The sequence below is a fragment of the Heptranchias perlo genome, chromosome 3, assembly GCF_035084215.1.
Source record: "Heptranchias perlo isolate sHepPer1 chromosome 3, sHepPer1.hap1, whole genome shotgun sequence".
NCBI lineage: Eukaryota > Metazoa > Chordata > Chondrichthyes > Hexanchiformes > Hexanchidae > Heptranchias > Heptranchias perlo.
This window is the reverse complement of record NC_090327.1, coordinates 136,542,056-136,558,396: the sequence shown is the minus strand read 5'-3', so window position 1 is coordinate 136,558,396 and position 16,341 is coordinate 136,542,056. Positions and strand designations below refer to the sequence as shown.

Below are 16,341 nucleotides of genomic sequence, written 5' to 3'. Positions count from 1 at the left end.
ATTTTGAAGAAGAGCAGGGGAATTCTCCCCGGTGTCCTGGGCAATATTTATCCCTCAACCAACATAACTAAAACAGATTATCTGGTCGTTATCTCATTGGGTACAGTAACAAATGAACATCATTTCTATATATTGAACAGAACCTAGAAACCAAAACCACTGCCTATTGTCTTAATGTAAACCCTGTTTTAAACAGATACCAAATGGTTTTAACTGACAAAACATCTCATTTGTTGGCCTCATTGTCAACCTCCGATACAGCGAGAGAGAGACTCACTGACTGATTCACTCTCCTTACTTCATAATGCAGCTAAGACTTGCTTCCTGTGCTGATGAGCAGAGGCCACAGAATGTAAAACCAGCTGGAAAATCTAGGAAAGCCCATTTCTGAAGCTTAGGAATGCACAGAACGGGTCCATCTAGTTATTTCCAAAGTTCAAGATATGCCTTATTGTGCTCTAACCCTTTCAACCCTCAGTCGCTACTTTTGCTTAAAAACTATTTAGCTTGCTCTTGAATTTGCTGTCGCTATCCAGCTCCGCTATGTTTCTCTATTCAGTCCATTCCACTCATTCACCACCACCTTGCGTGAAGCAATTAAATCTGTATTGTTCACCATTCTCCTCTCTTTCCCCCCCCTCCCATCTCAGTTTCAGTCACGCAATTTATAAGGCCTCTGTTTATCTATACCCTTCAGAATTGTGAAAACATTGATAATTGCCTTTTCTCCAGTGGCAACATACCCAATTTACTTTAGTCTATCCTTCTGGCGCCAATGTCTGGAATTCCTGGAATCTGTTAAGTTACCCTCCTCTACTTGTAACATTCTGCCATCTTGAATATAAGGTAAAAGTTCACCATTGTTCTCCTCTCCAAAACCCCCTGATGTTGTTGTTACTCACAAATTAACTCTAATAACTTGCATTTATATAGCACCTTTAACGTAGTAAAACGCCCCAAGGCGCTTCACAGGAGCAGACAAAATTTGACACCGAGCCACATGAGAAATTAGGACAGGTGGTCAAAGAGGTAGGTCTTAAGGAAAGAGAGAGCTAGAGAGGCTGATAGGTTTAGGGAGGGAATTCCAAAGTTTAGGGCCTGGGCAGCTGAAGGCACGGCCGCCAGTGGTGGAGCGATTAAAATCGGGGATACGCAAGAAACAAGAATTGGAGGAGGGCAGAGATCCCTGAGGGTTGTAGGGCTGGAGGAAGTTACAGCTTATAATTCTCTAAGTTTGGCCAAACAATGGTCTATTCCTCCCAAATACACACAGTTGCATAAAACATCTTTCTCTACCCCCTCCCCCGCATTTACAATAGCACATTGGGAAATATTTTAGATTCTGTTTGATCGTCTGGATTTTTTGTGGGGAATGTCAGTAAAGTGGCTGGCTGCCTGCTGGGAGGGAAAGGAGCGGTGAATCGGAGAGGGAGAGAGAGAGATCGTGGGCCGTGGATAACATCGGCGGGGGTGGGGGTGCATGGAGCACATCATGGGTGGGGGAGGGGGCTTTGGAGGAGATCGCGAGGGGCCTTGGAAGAGAACGGGGCCGGGAATTGATCGGATCAGCAGTTGGATGAAGAGTCGGAGGTAGGGGAGGGTTTATCGTCAGGGAGAGGGTGGCCGATCGCTGGGGTGGGGGGGTTGTCAACCCATCGAGGGGGTCCAATCGTGCCAGGTGAGCTTGTTGGGCCTGGATGAGCAGTGCAATAAAGGCACTCACCTCATGGATCCCACCCTTCTCACCGTCTGCTTTCACACGACGAGAATCAGAAGCGATGGGAAACCCATGCGGGTGAGCTTAACGTTGTTTCAGCTTTAGAATCCACAAAAATTTAAGTACCTCAACTATTTCGATGAGGCACATTGCCCTTTTAACAACCCGCCCACCGGCAATAAGTGGGGACGGGACTTCCGGGTTTCGGATGCTCGCACATCTAAACGCGCCTGGGCGTTGGAGCCAGGCCGCGGTCCCTCTCCAAATAACTGTTATTTTTACCCACCCATTCTGTGGAGTTAAAATTACCCCCCTAGTATTAGATAAAGGTTGAATTAGATACAGAATTAAGTTCCTTGCACTCTGCCCCACGACATGTTTCAATCCCAATCTAAAAAATACAGTCACTGTTGTACTTTTTATGCCCCAGCCATCTTTGTGATCTCACAGATCTGAAGCTGTCAGTTTAGCACTGAATTAGGGTTAGTCCTGTGCCCACTCTGTTGTCTTCGAATCCTTGCAGTCAGAGGTGACTGGCCGCTATCCTGAAGATAACGGTACATATTAACTGTTCCATTCATGGAAACAATTCAGCCCCAAATACCACTTAATTCAGCAGTGACTCAGGAATTTGCTGATTTTTTTTTTCTGTTCCATGACAGAAAACGTGCAAAATTAAACATGCCTTAAAGTGTTTAGTTACTGAAATTGGCTGCTCACTGAAATAACTTTCATGCAAAAGCAACATATTTATCTTTTTACTGATATGCACAGTTTCCAAAATGACACTAAATTCTGCTGTAATGTAAAAAGCACACATTAGGTCTCAGCTTGCATCCCGTGCTGTTTTATTCTCTACAGTTTCAAAGGTCAAGGGGTGATTTGATCGAAGTTTATCAGATATTAAGGGGAACAGATAGGGTGGATAGAGAGAAACTATTTCCGCTGGTTGGGGATTCTAGGAATAGGGGGCACAGTCTAAAAATTAGAGCCAGACCTTTCAGGAGTGAGATTAGAAAACATTTCTACACACACAGGGTGGTAGAAGTTTGGAACTCTCTTCCGCAAAAGGCAATTGATACTAGCTCAATTGCTAAATTTAAATCTGAGATAGATAGCTTTTTGGCAACCAAAGGTATTAAGGGATATGGGCCAAAGGCAGGTATATGGAGTTAGATCACAGATCAGCCATGATCTTATCAAATGGCGGAGCAGGCACGAGGGGCTGAATGGCCTACTCCTGTTCCTATGTTTAGCCAGACATTGTATAAGAGAGTGCAGTGTTGTATATTTTTCTCCTAAAACTACAGCTTGCCAAGTTTCAGTAGCTGGGTGTTGAGTCTATGCAAATAGTAAGTCATGGGCAAATGAGACAGGTTGCATCCAAAAACATGATTTTGAGGGCAGGGGATGGGTTCTTGTTGAAGGACCAGAATATGAATAATGGGGTTTTAAGTATTGAGGACGAACAGGGAGCAATGCACATATGAACTCGTCATTTAATAAGTCACCATTTCTCCAAATGCAATTTGTACCTTTTTGGAAAGTTTTACTGTCGAAGGAAATCTCTGGCTGCAATCCCTGCTGACAGTGAGAAACAGCAGTTAGTTACGGAGTAATTATGGGTATGGTTAGGAAACCATCCATATAGACTATAAGGGCATAAAAATGATAATCTGTATGATTCATGCCGTGCTTTATTATTTATTGGGAGATACGATCCAAAGGGTATAACTTGGAATAATCCATTTCCACAGAGCGTAATAATGGTGGTATTCAGTGAAGATAAGAACCGTGACGAGCAACTGAAATATTGGAAATACTGGCATTCTCGACAGCACACTGCCAAACAGAGGGTTCTTGATATTGGTAAGTGGCTGTCCAAATGATGCTTGCCTGTAAAGGAGTTATTACAACAATTAAAACAAGAATCTGTAATTGTAATGGTATTGATTAATCGCTATACAAAATGTAATATTTTCTTTTAATTATTATAAAGCTGTATTCTAACTTTATGTGCTGGTCCTACTGGGGATTTTTTATTAATTTTGTGCAGAGTATTTATATTTAATACGGTTTACAGTGTATGGTCAGTATTCTCCCCTTCTCATTAAGACCCCTGAGGACACTAAATTGGGCCCTGTCGCGCCCATTGTTTCGGCGCTACACGGCTTCTCCAACATCCAAGATGGTGTCTTGGATGCGCACTCACGTTTCCAGTGAGACGTGCGCTGGACGCCATCTTGGTATAGGAGTTTGCGCAGGCGCAAATACCGAATGCCAGAAGCATGTAAAGTAGGGAGAAAATGGATACAATCAGTGTGCAACGCTGATTTAAAGTGATAAGTCCCAAAATGGTGTCTAACGCTCAACTCAATGCACAGTCTTAACCCCGACCATCTGAACATGTCTTAGAGTTCCTGGAGGACCCCCCCACTAGCGCTATTTAAAGGGACCAAGCAGGATTTACAGGTTAGTGGCTGCATTATTGCTTCTGGCTGGCGAGACATTTGTAACTGTTTTAGGAGGTCTCCTAGACTTGAATACTAGGATGCAGGGACATAGCCTAACATTTAGAGCCAGGACATGCAGCAGTGAAGTTAGGAAATACTTCTACACGCAAAGGATGGGAGACGTTTGGAATGTGCTTCTGCAGACGGCAGTTGATGCTAGCTCAATTGTGAATGTTAAATCTGAGATTGATGGATTTCAATGACCCAAGAATATTAATGGATATGGGGCTAAGGTGGGTATGTGGCGCTAGGTCACATGTACACCATGATCTCACTGAATGGTGGAACAGGCTCGAGGGGCTAAATGCCACTCCCACTTGCTGCTTTCTGATATGTGCCACTTTCTCCCGCAAGAAAGCGGGACGTATGTCTGGGTGATGTCATGGTTGAATAGCTGCCAGTGTGTGACCTGTGGGTGGGCGGCTTGAAACAGTGGTAATGTGTGAGGGTGAGAGGAAGCATCTGATTGGAAGAGTTGAGTACTGATGGAAAGAGTTTGTTGGTATGTGGGTGATGGGGGTTTAGTGCGTGGTGCAGTTGGTAGGAGACCCCACTTGACAGTTGACCTCACTCACCCTGACCACTCATGTCAAAGCATTGAACTTCTTCCTGCACTGCATCCATGTTCATGATTCTGTGCGCCTGACATTGACTTCGTCCCCCGCTGCCTCCCACTGTGGATATAGGATGTTCCTCTTTCTGTCCACCTCTTGCACCAAGGTCTCTAGTGCATCAGCAGAGAACCTTGGTGCACGCACTCTCCCAGGCCTGGTACCAACTCAGATCAGCAGATTGGTGAGGTCTGGCTTGCAGGTTGGAGGATGTGGGATTTAGTAGTGCACAACCTTTATTCAATGTTTTAACATAACTCATCAATTTGTAAACCTAGGGACGGGAGCTGCATCTGTGTTTTGCATGTACAGTGTCTGATCTCCGTTCAGACAGCAGACTGTTATTTTCAGCAAATAACTGGCACCAGCTACCTTTAAGAGATTTTTAAGAGATGGCCTGCCTTTAAGAGATTGGAGCCACAACAGCCATTCAGTACCACATTTCATGAGTAAGCACAGAGTGTGAGTACTGATGGGCAACTCGACTGTGGAGGTTATCACAGCCAAGTCCAATCCTGTCCTTCCCCATCTCCCTTATGTACTTTCCAGCAGTGATCACTGGATAGCAATGAGAAATGATAGTGTTAGAATCATAGAAAGGTTGCAGCACAGAAGGAGGCCATTCGGCCCATCAAGTCCATGCCAGCTCTATGCAAGAGCAATCCAGCTAGTCCCACTCCCCCACCCTATCCCCGTAGCCCGGCAAATTTTTTCCTTTCAAATACTTATCCAGTTCCCTTTTGAAAGCCATGATTGAATCTGCCTCCACCACCCCCTCGGGCAGTGCATTCCAGATCATAACCACTCGCTGTGTAAAAAAACAAGTTTTTCCTCATGTCGCCTTTGGTTCTTTTGCCAATCACCTTAAATCTGTGTCCTCTGGTTCTTGACCCTTCTACCAATGGGAACAGTTTCTCTCTATCTACTCTGTCTAGACCCTTCATGATTTTGAATACCTCGATCAAATCTCCTCGCAACCTTCTCTGTTCCAAGGGGAACAACCCCAGCTTCTCCAGTCTATCCACGTAACTGAAGTCCCTCATCCCTGGAATCATTCTGTTAGCTGAATTTCTCCCCCAACCCTTCCCCTATACTAGGATCCCTGCACCCCAACTGCTGTTGTGGTTGAGATCAGCTATGGACCAAGCTCAGAATGGAACTTGAACCTTCCAGTGTAGCACTAAGCCATATAGGAGGTGCATTTATCCATTAGGCCATCAGTGGAGTCATCTTTATTATTTTTTTTGCACTACATTTCCTCAAATCAGTGGGTCATCTTAATTGACTTTAACTGAATAAGGGTAATTTTCAATATGAAACCAGAATCAGGGGGGTTCTATAACAGGTAGGTGATCTGCTCTTCCAGGTTACCGCCCAGGCAACTAAATTGAAAATGGAAAATTGCCCCCAATAACTCCCAACCAAGCTGCTGAATTCTCCTTCTCTGCCCCGGTGCAAGCTTTCTCTTGCAATTTTGTGTTTTAAAAAAAAAAAAATCTGGCTGCCTTCATAACTGTCTATTTTAAATACCAGCCTGTCTTTTTCCACTATCTCTGTTTTATCTTCCTCTGATCACAGCCAGAGAAGGTTCAGAGACTTTCCAACACAATAGGAGCGATGTGTTTATTGATTCCAAAACAGGCTAATGAATTGCTTATTGTAAACAATTTTACAACACCAAGTTATAGTCCAGCAATTTTATTTTAAATTCACAAGCTTTCGGAGGCTTCCTCCTTCCTCAGGTGAACGATTTCACATCGTTCACCTGACGAAGGAGGAAGCCTCCGAAAGCTTGTGAATTTAAAATAAAATTGCTGGACTATAACTTGGTGTTGTAAAATTGTTTACAATTGTCAACCCCAGTCCATCACCGGCATCTCCACATCAGAATTGCTTATTGTTTACAGTCTTTGGGGGAGCCATCCATTAACACTCTAACCACTTTTTGTCTAGGGTTTTTTTTCTGAACTAATTTTTCTCGTGCCAGAGAATCTTTTAATTCCACCTGAGCAGGCAGACGGGGCCCCAGTTTAACATCTCATCTGGCAGATGGCACCATTGACCATGCTTGGCCGTGAAATTAACTTGATTAAATCTTAGTAAATAATTTCCTCCATTCAAAATTTGACCACAGGTTAACGATCAAGCCATTCTCTGGCATTGCAGCAGATTCATGAATGTATTGGAGAAACTAATAAGTCATAGAATCTCAATCTTACAGCACAGAAGGAGGCCATTTGGCCCATCATGCCTGTGTCGGCTCTTTGAAAGAGTTGTCCAATTTAGCCCCACACCCAATAACCCTTTTCCCCCATAACCCTGGAAATTAATCCTCTTCAAGTACATGTCCAATTGCCTTTTGAAAGTTCCTATGGAATCTGCTTCCATCACCCTTTCAGGTGGAGCATTCCAGATCTTAACAACCCTCTGTGTGGGAAAAAAAAATTCTCCTAATTTCTTTTGTCAATTATTTTAAATTTACTGACCCACTTGCCAAAGGAACTAATTTCTCCCTACTTGCTCCATTATAACCCCATTTGAATGCCTCTATTAGGTCTCCCCTTAACCTTCTCTGCTCTAAGGATCTCCAATCTCTCCACATCTTTGCTACATTTTTAAATCACTGTTCGGGATGTGGGTGACGCTGACTTGGCCGTGTTTATTGTCCATTGCACAGTCACCTTTTGAAGTCCCCAAGGATATATACTTGCTCCCCTGCTCTTCCTCATCTACATGCTGCCTCTTGGTGACATTATCCTGGGGTCAGCTCCCACATGTACGCTGACATCACTTAGCTCGTCCAATATGGAGGAGTACTGACATGGCAGTTGGGGGGAAGGGAGGGCAGGTGGTGATCATGAGACTTCATGGGTTCCAGAGTTAATGTGGAGAACTCCCAAGACTACTCCCGCTCACTGTACCACTGTGCTTTCATCTCTGTTGGTTTCATCCTGCCGGTGGGACAGGGCGCACCCAGGAATGGTGATGGAGGCTGGGATGGCGACTGATTAAATAGGACTCTGTGTCAGGCTGCTGCATGACCAGTCTATGGGATGGCACCCACAACGTGGATACCAGTCCCCAGATGCTAATGAGGAGGACTTTGCAGGGTAGGCTGGACTGAGATTGCCTGAGCCTGATGCGATGCCTGGGTCGTTGCTGAATTTCTTTTTCTCCTTTGCTTAATACCAACTGAGCATGCTGTAGATACACTGTGTCACTGTACATTTCCATAGACCTGCTGCTGCTGCTGATTGTACAGGTATCACCAGGGATGGAGTGGTAGTCGATCTGTTTTAGCATGGGGGGGCGGAGAGGTTTTGTTGTATCAGTAAAGGCTTCATGTGTGAAACTTCAAGAATTTTTGTTGGGTTGGAAATTCCAAAGCAAATAATTTTAAGTGCAAAATTGTAGTATGGGTACCTAAAGAGGACATATATTTTTGAGTATCTGTTACTCAATCATAACTTTCTACTGAAGACCGTTTGCCCAGGTGGGTAAAATTTTCAGTCTCTTGACAAATATTTCTGAGAGATTCCAGGCTCAAACTCTGCAGGCATCTAGAACAAATGTTGCACCATGTCCCAACAGGTTTAGGCTTTGTAAATATTTATTTGTGTTTTAGACTTCTGCATAGTGGATCTTAACTTCATTTCTAATGACCATTTCTTGCAGGTCATTATCAAGCCTGAGGTGGTTGATTTGTGAAAATTAACAAACAATTAAACAAAAATAATCACTGTTGCACTGAAGCCTTGTGAAAAAGAACAGCCGATTTTCATGAACAGGGGTCCCTCTTGCAGAAGTTCAGGCTCCTTCTCACAGCAAGGAGATTTTTTTTAAAAGGTGCATTGTCTTAGTCGCTTAGAGGTTTCTTCCACAATGTTTTTTTGTTTGGAAAGGACTATGCATGTCTTAATCACACTTGAATAACGTGCAAGTGATGTGAGGATGTGTTTCAACTTGATTATTGCATCATGTGTTTGGCAGTGCTTTTCCTCTTTATGAATATATTTTCATGAAGGCAGTGACTCTCTCAAAGCATTCACACGGAATCATGTCCCTGAGTTTGTTGCATTTTATTCCCTCAGGGTATTGGTGCTGCAGAAAGAGCCCATTTATATTGTGGGACGGTTTAGATGCCGATTTTACACGCAGCTGTTTTTAAATCAAAAAGCGTGACTTTTGTCTCTCATCATTCTTTTTTCCCAGTGGCTTTCGCTAGTTCAGTTTTTAAAAAAAAAAGACTGCTGGCCTATAACTGGCAGGCCGAGCCACTGCAAGTGATAGTGTCCCACCGTGGCGAGGTTAATATTGTTAGTAATAACATATGTAAATCGGGCTCCTACAGTGCAATGGGGAGCCCGATTTAAATTTTACAGCTGTTGTGCAGTTTTCCGAGGACTCGGGGAAACCCGGCAGTGAAAGGGAGGCGGCTGCTGCCAGCTCCACAAGGTAAGTGCCCTTTACAGCAGGAGTGCTTCCCCCCAGCCCCCTCGAGGAACAATTCACCCTCCCCTCTGCCGATCGCAGCCTCTCTCTTTCTCCCCCCTGCTGCCACCCCCGCCCCTAAGCCCCAATGACCTCTTTCACCAAACACTAATAGCGTGTCTGATACAGCAGTGCCACCTCATTCACTTTACTACTGAAGTCAAGGCAGCTGTCACTTACAGCGCACTAAATGCACAATCTATCTATTACATATTAAATTTGGTATGTGGGGCATGCGTTTAATTGAAAACTCATGAAGTATGGGCAGAACCTGTTGCTCCTGTAGGTGGTGCTGTGATGAGCCTTTTCAGTGTTACAGGTGTCACGTGGTGTGACACACTATAGTTGCTGTTTAATGGGGAGCGTATATCACCCTGCGAGTGCACACTCTGGCCACTGGGTTCTCGCAAATTGTGCAAAATGCTTTCTGAAAATATTTTTCAAGTTGCAATTTTCTTTCTCGGTAACCAAAGTTTCTAATATCCAAAATAAGGGTTCAAATAACATTTTTAAAAACTGAACAAGTTAAATGTTTAACAATAACATGATTTAAATCTATCCATTGAATTGTCTCTTGTGTTTTTTAATGCCTTCACTAAAGCTTTTAATTGAACACCTGGGCCTGTCCCAGAAGCCTGGGCTTGATCATTTTGCCCAGTTTGAGCTGAATTTGGATTGTGCAGTCTGAGCGTGTGCAATGTACCTAATTTCCCAGGATGCGTCTGTAATGTTCAGTCAGCTCTACTGATGGGATATTTTTCTACACCTCCTAGCACTTTCTGGCCATTAGCTTTTCTTCAAATAATTTTGAAAAACAAGGGGACAAACTTCAAAAGCTGTACTAACATAAAACTTTTGTGTTTTTTTTTATTTAAAAAAAGGTGTGTGTGCGCACGTGTGGCAATCATAGAGTGATACAGCAAAGCAGGAGGCCATTCGGCCCATCGTGTCTATATAAAAGAGCTACTCAATTAGTCTCAGTCCCCTAAAGAGAGAAATGATTTCTCATTACTCAGCTTTTTTCTTTATGTTCTGTAAACTCTTTAAAAAGTGCATTAAACTGAGTGTGTGTACATTTGAGACAAGCATTACTTTTTTTCCATGAGATTTGGTAAGTCTGGGATTTATAGGCTGAGTGTAAATCAGACGGGTCTAAGGCTGGTCTGCACTAGCTGATTTTTTCTTTCCCTGAGGTTGTGGTTGGCTAGATCCCAGAGATTTATAGTAACAGTGAATTGATGGTGGGTGAAAAGGAATTGCTCAATAAATATTAATTATAATAATTTTGCCAGAGTCAGGACCATTTTGGCTCTGTGTGAAGGGGGAGGGGGATGTGGCTAGAGGTTTGATTTCGGTTCCAGTATCTGGTCTGCATCAGTTGCGTTTAAAAGCTTAGGGCTTAGTTGCCTGGAATTCATTCTGCAATGATGGCAGGAAGACGGGGGAGGAGACTGTGACGTGGGTTTTGTGTTTGCGCTGTGACGCCACAGGTTGTTTAATATTTTTGGTGGTCGTTGTAGCACTCCTGGGCCGGCCGAGCTCTGCGTTGTTTTATTGATTTTAGAATTGACCACACGAAGCAATGATTAGTTACAGTTTAAACGTGTTTCAGCGGTTAATATTTGTCTCGGGCCTCGACTTTAACCCCTCCCCAACCACCGGACAGGCAGGAAAGGGTTGGACGAGGAGTTAAAATCTTGAAAATCAAAATCCCGCCTCCAAACCGTCCTGGAGGAGTTAAATTTAAAGGTGAATAATATTAAATAATAAAACTACTGTAACTATTTCAACGGGGTTAATTGCTGCACTAACGACACGCCCGTCGGCACTAATTGGGAATGCGACATCCGCTATTTGGCTGCACACATGCATCCAAACACGCCCATGTTAAACCCAGAAATGTTAAAATCGCACAAACTATTAAATTTACTTCTCATCTGAGTCCAACCCACCCGTTCTTGGGGGTTAAAATCCCCCCCCCCCCTCCCCCCCCAAACTTTTCCAGGTTTTATTTGCAGGGTGGTATCTGTGTCTATACATGTCAGATATGTACTTCCAAGTACATGTTTCAACAAGCTGCTTCCATTAGGACGTGACTCAATCTAACATGACTTCATCAAACCAAATCATTTGCATGTACATGTTAGTTTAAATTTGTATTGGAGCCGGATAAATTCACACGCACCACTCACTTGTAACAGAGAGGTAGAATTAATCAGCTACAGGCGCAACGTCTGACCTGACCAACCCTATAACTGCACTGGTCAAGATCATCATAGTAGATACAGCACAGGAGGAGACCGTTCAGCCCATCGTGCCTGTACTGGCTCTTTGAAAGAGCTATCTACTTACTCCCATTCCCCCCCTCTTTCCCCATTCGCCCTGTAATTTTTTTCCCCTTCAGGTATTTATCCAATTCCCTTTTGAAAGTTACTATTGAATCTGCTTCCACCTCCCTTTCATGATGTGGAGATGCCGGTGATGGACTGGGGTTGACAATTGTAAACAATTTTACAACACCAAGTTATAGTCCAACAATTTTATTTGAAATTCACAAGCTTTCGGAGGCTTCCTCCTTCCTCAGGTGAATGTTGTGGAAAATTTTTCCACAATGTTTCCACAACATTCACCTGAGGAAGGAGGAAGCCTCCGAAAGCTTGTGAATTTCAAATAAAATTGTTGGACTGTACCTCCCTTTCAGACAGTGCATTCCAGATCATTACAACTCGCTGCGTAAAAAAAACGTTCCCTCATATCGCCTCTGGCTCTTTTGCCGATCACCTTAAATCTGTGTCCTCTGGTTACCGACTCTTCTGTCACTGGAAACAGTTTCTCCTTATTTACTCTCTCAAAACCCTTCATGATCTTGAACACCTCGATCAAAACTTACCTTCATTTTCTCTGTTCAGAGGAGAACAACCCCAGCTTCTCCCAGTCTCTTCCAAGATCGGCTAATTAAATCCAATGGACCTGAGACCTTTGTGGTCTGTGTGGCTTAACTGACTTGCTACATAAACTCTCGTGAGCCATCTGGTTCAAATTTTAAGCCGTTCTAAATTTGTTAATAGTCAAGTTTAAGAATTTATGGACCTGATTTAATTGTAGAGTTCGAGTGCAGTTTTCATTTTCATTGCACTTCTATCCCAAAATTTAATTTTTTTAATAGTTAATTGCACTGAGCAGCACTTTTGAATTATATGCAAATGTGGTTCCTGGTGCTCTCCAACAGAAACACTGTTAGTTTAACTGTCGTATTGAGAGGCCCGTACCGATAAAGGGGACAGTACGCATTTAAGGGGAAGCTAGATAAGCACATGTGGGGAATAAGGAATAGAAGGGTGTGCTGATGGGGTTAGATGAAGCAGGGAGGGTGCAGGCTCTTGTGGAGCATAAACACTGGCATGGACCTGTTGGGCTGAATGGCCTGTTTCTGTGCTGTAGTTTTGATGTAACTAAGCAGCTGAATATTATCAGAGATAAATATCTATCCAGAGTTCCTCCTCCCACTGTTGACAAGTTCTTGCCCAAAGAGTTACTGCTCGGTGGTAAATTGATTATTAGGCTTTGGTTTTTGAACTAATCCTTTGTGGATCCCTGTCAACATCTGTTCCAGACAAGAGTGTGTGCAGAGTCTAGACTGGGGTCCTATGACAGATTGTCGTCTTGGTCCTCTGCCAAAGAAATGCTTCTATCCTGCATCTCTAATTTTTATATATCAGAGGAAGGAGTTTTAGAAATAGCTAAAGCTGAGGTTGAAACTGTTTTTCCTTAGACAGCTGCAAGTTGGAGTCCTGCTGTCCACAAGAATGCAGCCAGGTTCTTTGATCTGTAGATGAGACACCTTGTTGAAACTTTGTCCTCGGTGTTGATCTAAGTATATTTGGCCAAAGCATGAAGCAGGTGATGGGCATCCTAATGTGGTCTCTGGTGCATGCATAAGATGCATATTTTGGTTTACAAAAGACTTGGGCTGAGGAAAATGGGCGCTGCACGGACTATTAAGAGCCCAATATGGCGGGCAGGAAGCATGCACACGTTTCCAGCTGGATTCAGGCCTTGGGGCCCTTTGCACATGCAAATAAGGGGCCTAAGACCCGTATGAGGCCTCCGTCTGTAAGATTGGTTTGCCCTGAGCCAGCCAGCGCCAGGGAAACCGGCCCTAGGGATCACCTGCAACAAAAAGGTAAGTAACTTACCTGAATTTGGAGCCGGGAGGTGCTTCTCCCAACACCACATTTAAGGACCTGATCGCCCCCGCCCCTACCAATCCCTGACACCGGCTCTGATCCCCAACAACACTTACTTACCTGAGGTCTACTTCAATGATGGGCTCTTCACACTTTGCCGGCAACATTAAAATGAGGCCCGAGGCCCAATATCTCGACAGCCTCGGGCCTCATCATTCAGATGCAGGGGGCGCGAACTACGTCCCCCCACCCTCCCCGCGTGCCCAAAAAATGGTCGCGGTTTAATTTCTAGGCCTTGATTTGTCCCGTCTACCAGCCTTGGCTTAATGGTAGCACTCTTGTCTCTGAGTCAGAAGGTCATGGGTTCAAGCCCCACTCCAGACACTTGAGCACATAATCGAGACTGACACCTCAGTGCAGTACTTTTAAAAAATTTGTTCATGGGATGTGGGCGTCGCTGGCGAGGCCGGCATTTATTGCCCATCCCTAATTGCCCTCGAGAAGGTGGTGGTGAGCCGCCTTCTTGAACCACTGCAGTCCGTGTGGTGAAGGTTCTTCCACAGTGCTGTTAGGAAGGGAGTTCCAGGATTTTGACCCAGCGACGATGAAGGAACAGCCATATATTTCCAAGTCGGGATGGTGTGTGACTTGGAGGGGAACGTGCAGGTGGTGTTGTTCCCATGTACCTGCTGCCCTTGTCCTTCTAGGTGGTAGAGGTCGCGGGTTTGGGAGGTGCTGTCGAAGAAGCCTTGGTGAGTTGCTGCAGTGCATCCTGTGAATGGTACACACTGCAGCCACAGTGCGCCGGTGGTGAAGGGAGTGAATGTTTAGGGTGGTGGATGGGGTGCCATTCAAGCGGGCTGCTTTGTCCTGGATGGTGTCGAGTTTCTTGAGTGTTGTTGGAGCTGCACTCATCCAGGCAAGTGGAGAGTATTCCATCACACTCCTGCCTTGTAGATAGTGGAAAGGCTTTGGGGAGTCAGGAGGTGAGTCACTCGTCACAGAACACCCAGCCTCTGACCTGCTCTTGTAGCCACAGTATTTATGTGGCTGGTCCAGTTAAGTTTCTGATCAATGGTGACCCCCAGGATGTTGATGGTGGGGGATTCGGCAGTGGTAATGCCGTTGAATGTCAAGGGGGAGTACTGGGGGAGTGCTACATGGTCATAGGTGCTATCTATCGAATGAGACATTAAACCGTGGCTCCATCCACCTGCTCAAGTGGATATAAAAGATTCCTTGGAACTATTCGAAGAGGAGCAAGGGAGTTCTGGTGTCCTGGCCGATATTAATCCCTCAATCAGTATTGCTAAAACAGGTTATCTGGTCATTTATCTCATTGCTGTGTGAAAATTGGTTCTGCATTTCCCAACATTAGAAATGTGACTACGCTTGAAAGTACTTCATTAACTTTGGGATGTCCTGAAGTTATGAAAGGTGTTATATAAATGCAAGTTCTTTTTTTATCTTTTGTGTTTATACTTGTTCCACTTTCAGTAGATAAAATTGGCATGTGTTTAATATGCAGCAAAACTGAAAACAATGCTGTACAAAGAATTCGCAGAATAATCTACACGAACTTTATTAAATTGCAGCATCTCGATAAGGTTTATGTTTTTTTAAATGGACTTAGGGAAATTAAAGAATTTTATGCTAATCAGGTTTGTGTTCCGTTAACTAAAAATTCAGAGGGGGAGTGTGTTGGCCTCTCAGTAAAAGGAAAGTGTGAGATGGCAAGAAGCAGCCATAATGTGAGTCAGGTATTTGGTTGTAGTTCACTGCCTGGGGATTGAATGGGGCAATGACCCAGTTTTGGATCCAGTTCAGATCTCTGTAAGCCTCTGCTCTTTGTTAGTAAGGGTTCTACATGAAGTGAACTTGGTCCTTGGTCTCATCTTTGGTCCTAAAGAGCAGTCTCTGTAGAATTGGCAAATTTCACTCATGATCCTTCAGGATTGGTGTAGGAAATGGAAATGCCATACTTGTGCAGTTCTTTGGTGAGATTGGTTTTAAAGAACACTGTTGAGACAGTGCAGCGTACTGTACTACGCGTGATGTTGGGTGCAAAGAAATGGTGGTGGGAAGGGGTAAAAGAGTTGTGGAGCACCTCAGCACTGTTCATTTATTACAGTACCCTGAGCTCAAGAACCAAAAGTTAAATGAGGGAGAAAAAAGCTGGACAATGATATGGAGGGTTGTAGATGAGGAAGGCCATTTGGTCCATCTTAATTCTTCTATCCAGAATGACAGCACACTCTCCCATTGCAGCATCTAATTGTTTCTGAAATGATTCGAGTTTTTACTTCCAATACTCTATCTGGAAGTCCAGTTCCATGTGTTGATGACTCTGCACGTGGAGAACAGCAACCTGATATCAATCTTAAATTTGCCTTTGACCAGCTTGAACTTATTCTAATTATCTCTTGTTCTATACTCACTATTTAATTTAAAGTTAACCCTTCCATTCCCTTAACTATCTTGTATACCTCTGTATCACCTCTCGATGGTTCCTTTCCAGGCCCAAGTTTCTCTTCACTTTCCTCATAACTCAGACCTTTGATACTAGATTCTGAACCAGATTGTTCGCAACCTTGGCATCCTATTTGACTCTGAGCTGAGCTTCTGACCCCATATCCCCTCCGTCACCGAGACCGCCTACTTCCACCTCTGTAACATCGCCTGTCTCTGCCCCGCCTCATCTCATCTGCTGCTGAAACCCTCATCTATGCCTTTGGAATAGTCAAGTCTAGAGATAATAATGCTCACCTTGCACCCTCTGTAAACTTGAGCTCATCCAAAACTTTGCTGTCCGTATCCTGACT

General features: G+C 44.1%; 1 protein-coding gene across 3 annotated transcripts in view; it reads left to right on the top strand.

Moving 5' to 3' along the window:
• Positions 1-16,341, top strand: part of LOC137320254 (grainyhead-like protein 2 homolog) — a 132,638-nt gene that overhangs the window by 53,162 nt on the left and 63,135 nt on the right. For all 3 annotated transcript variants that reach the window (XM_067982033.1, XM_067982032.1, XM_067982031.1), the window contains exon 7: positions 3,475-3,586. In XM_067982033.1, coding sequence (XP_067838134.1) covers positions 3,475-3,586 — 112 coding nt within the window. The remainder of the gene's footprint in view (positions 1-3,474; positions 3,587-16,341) is intronic.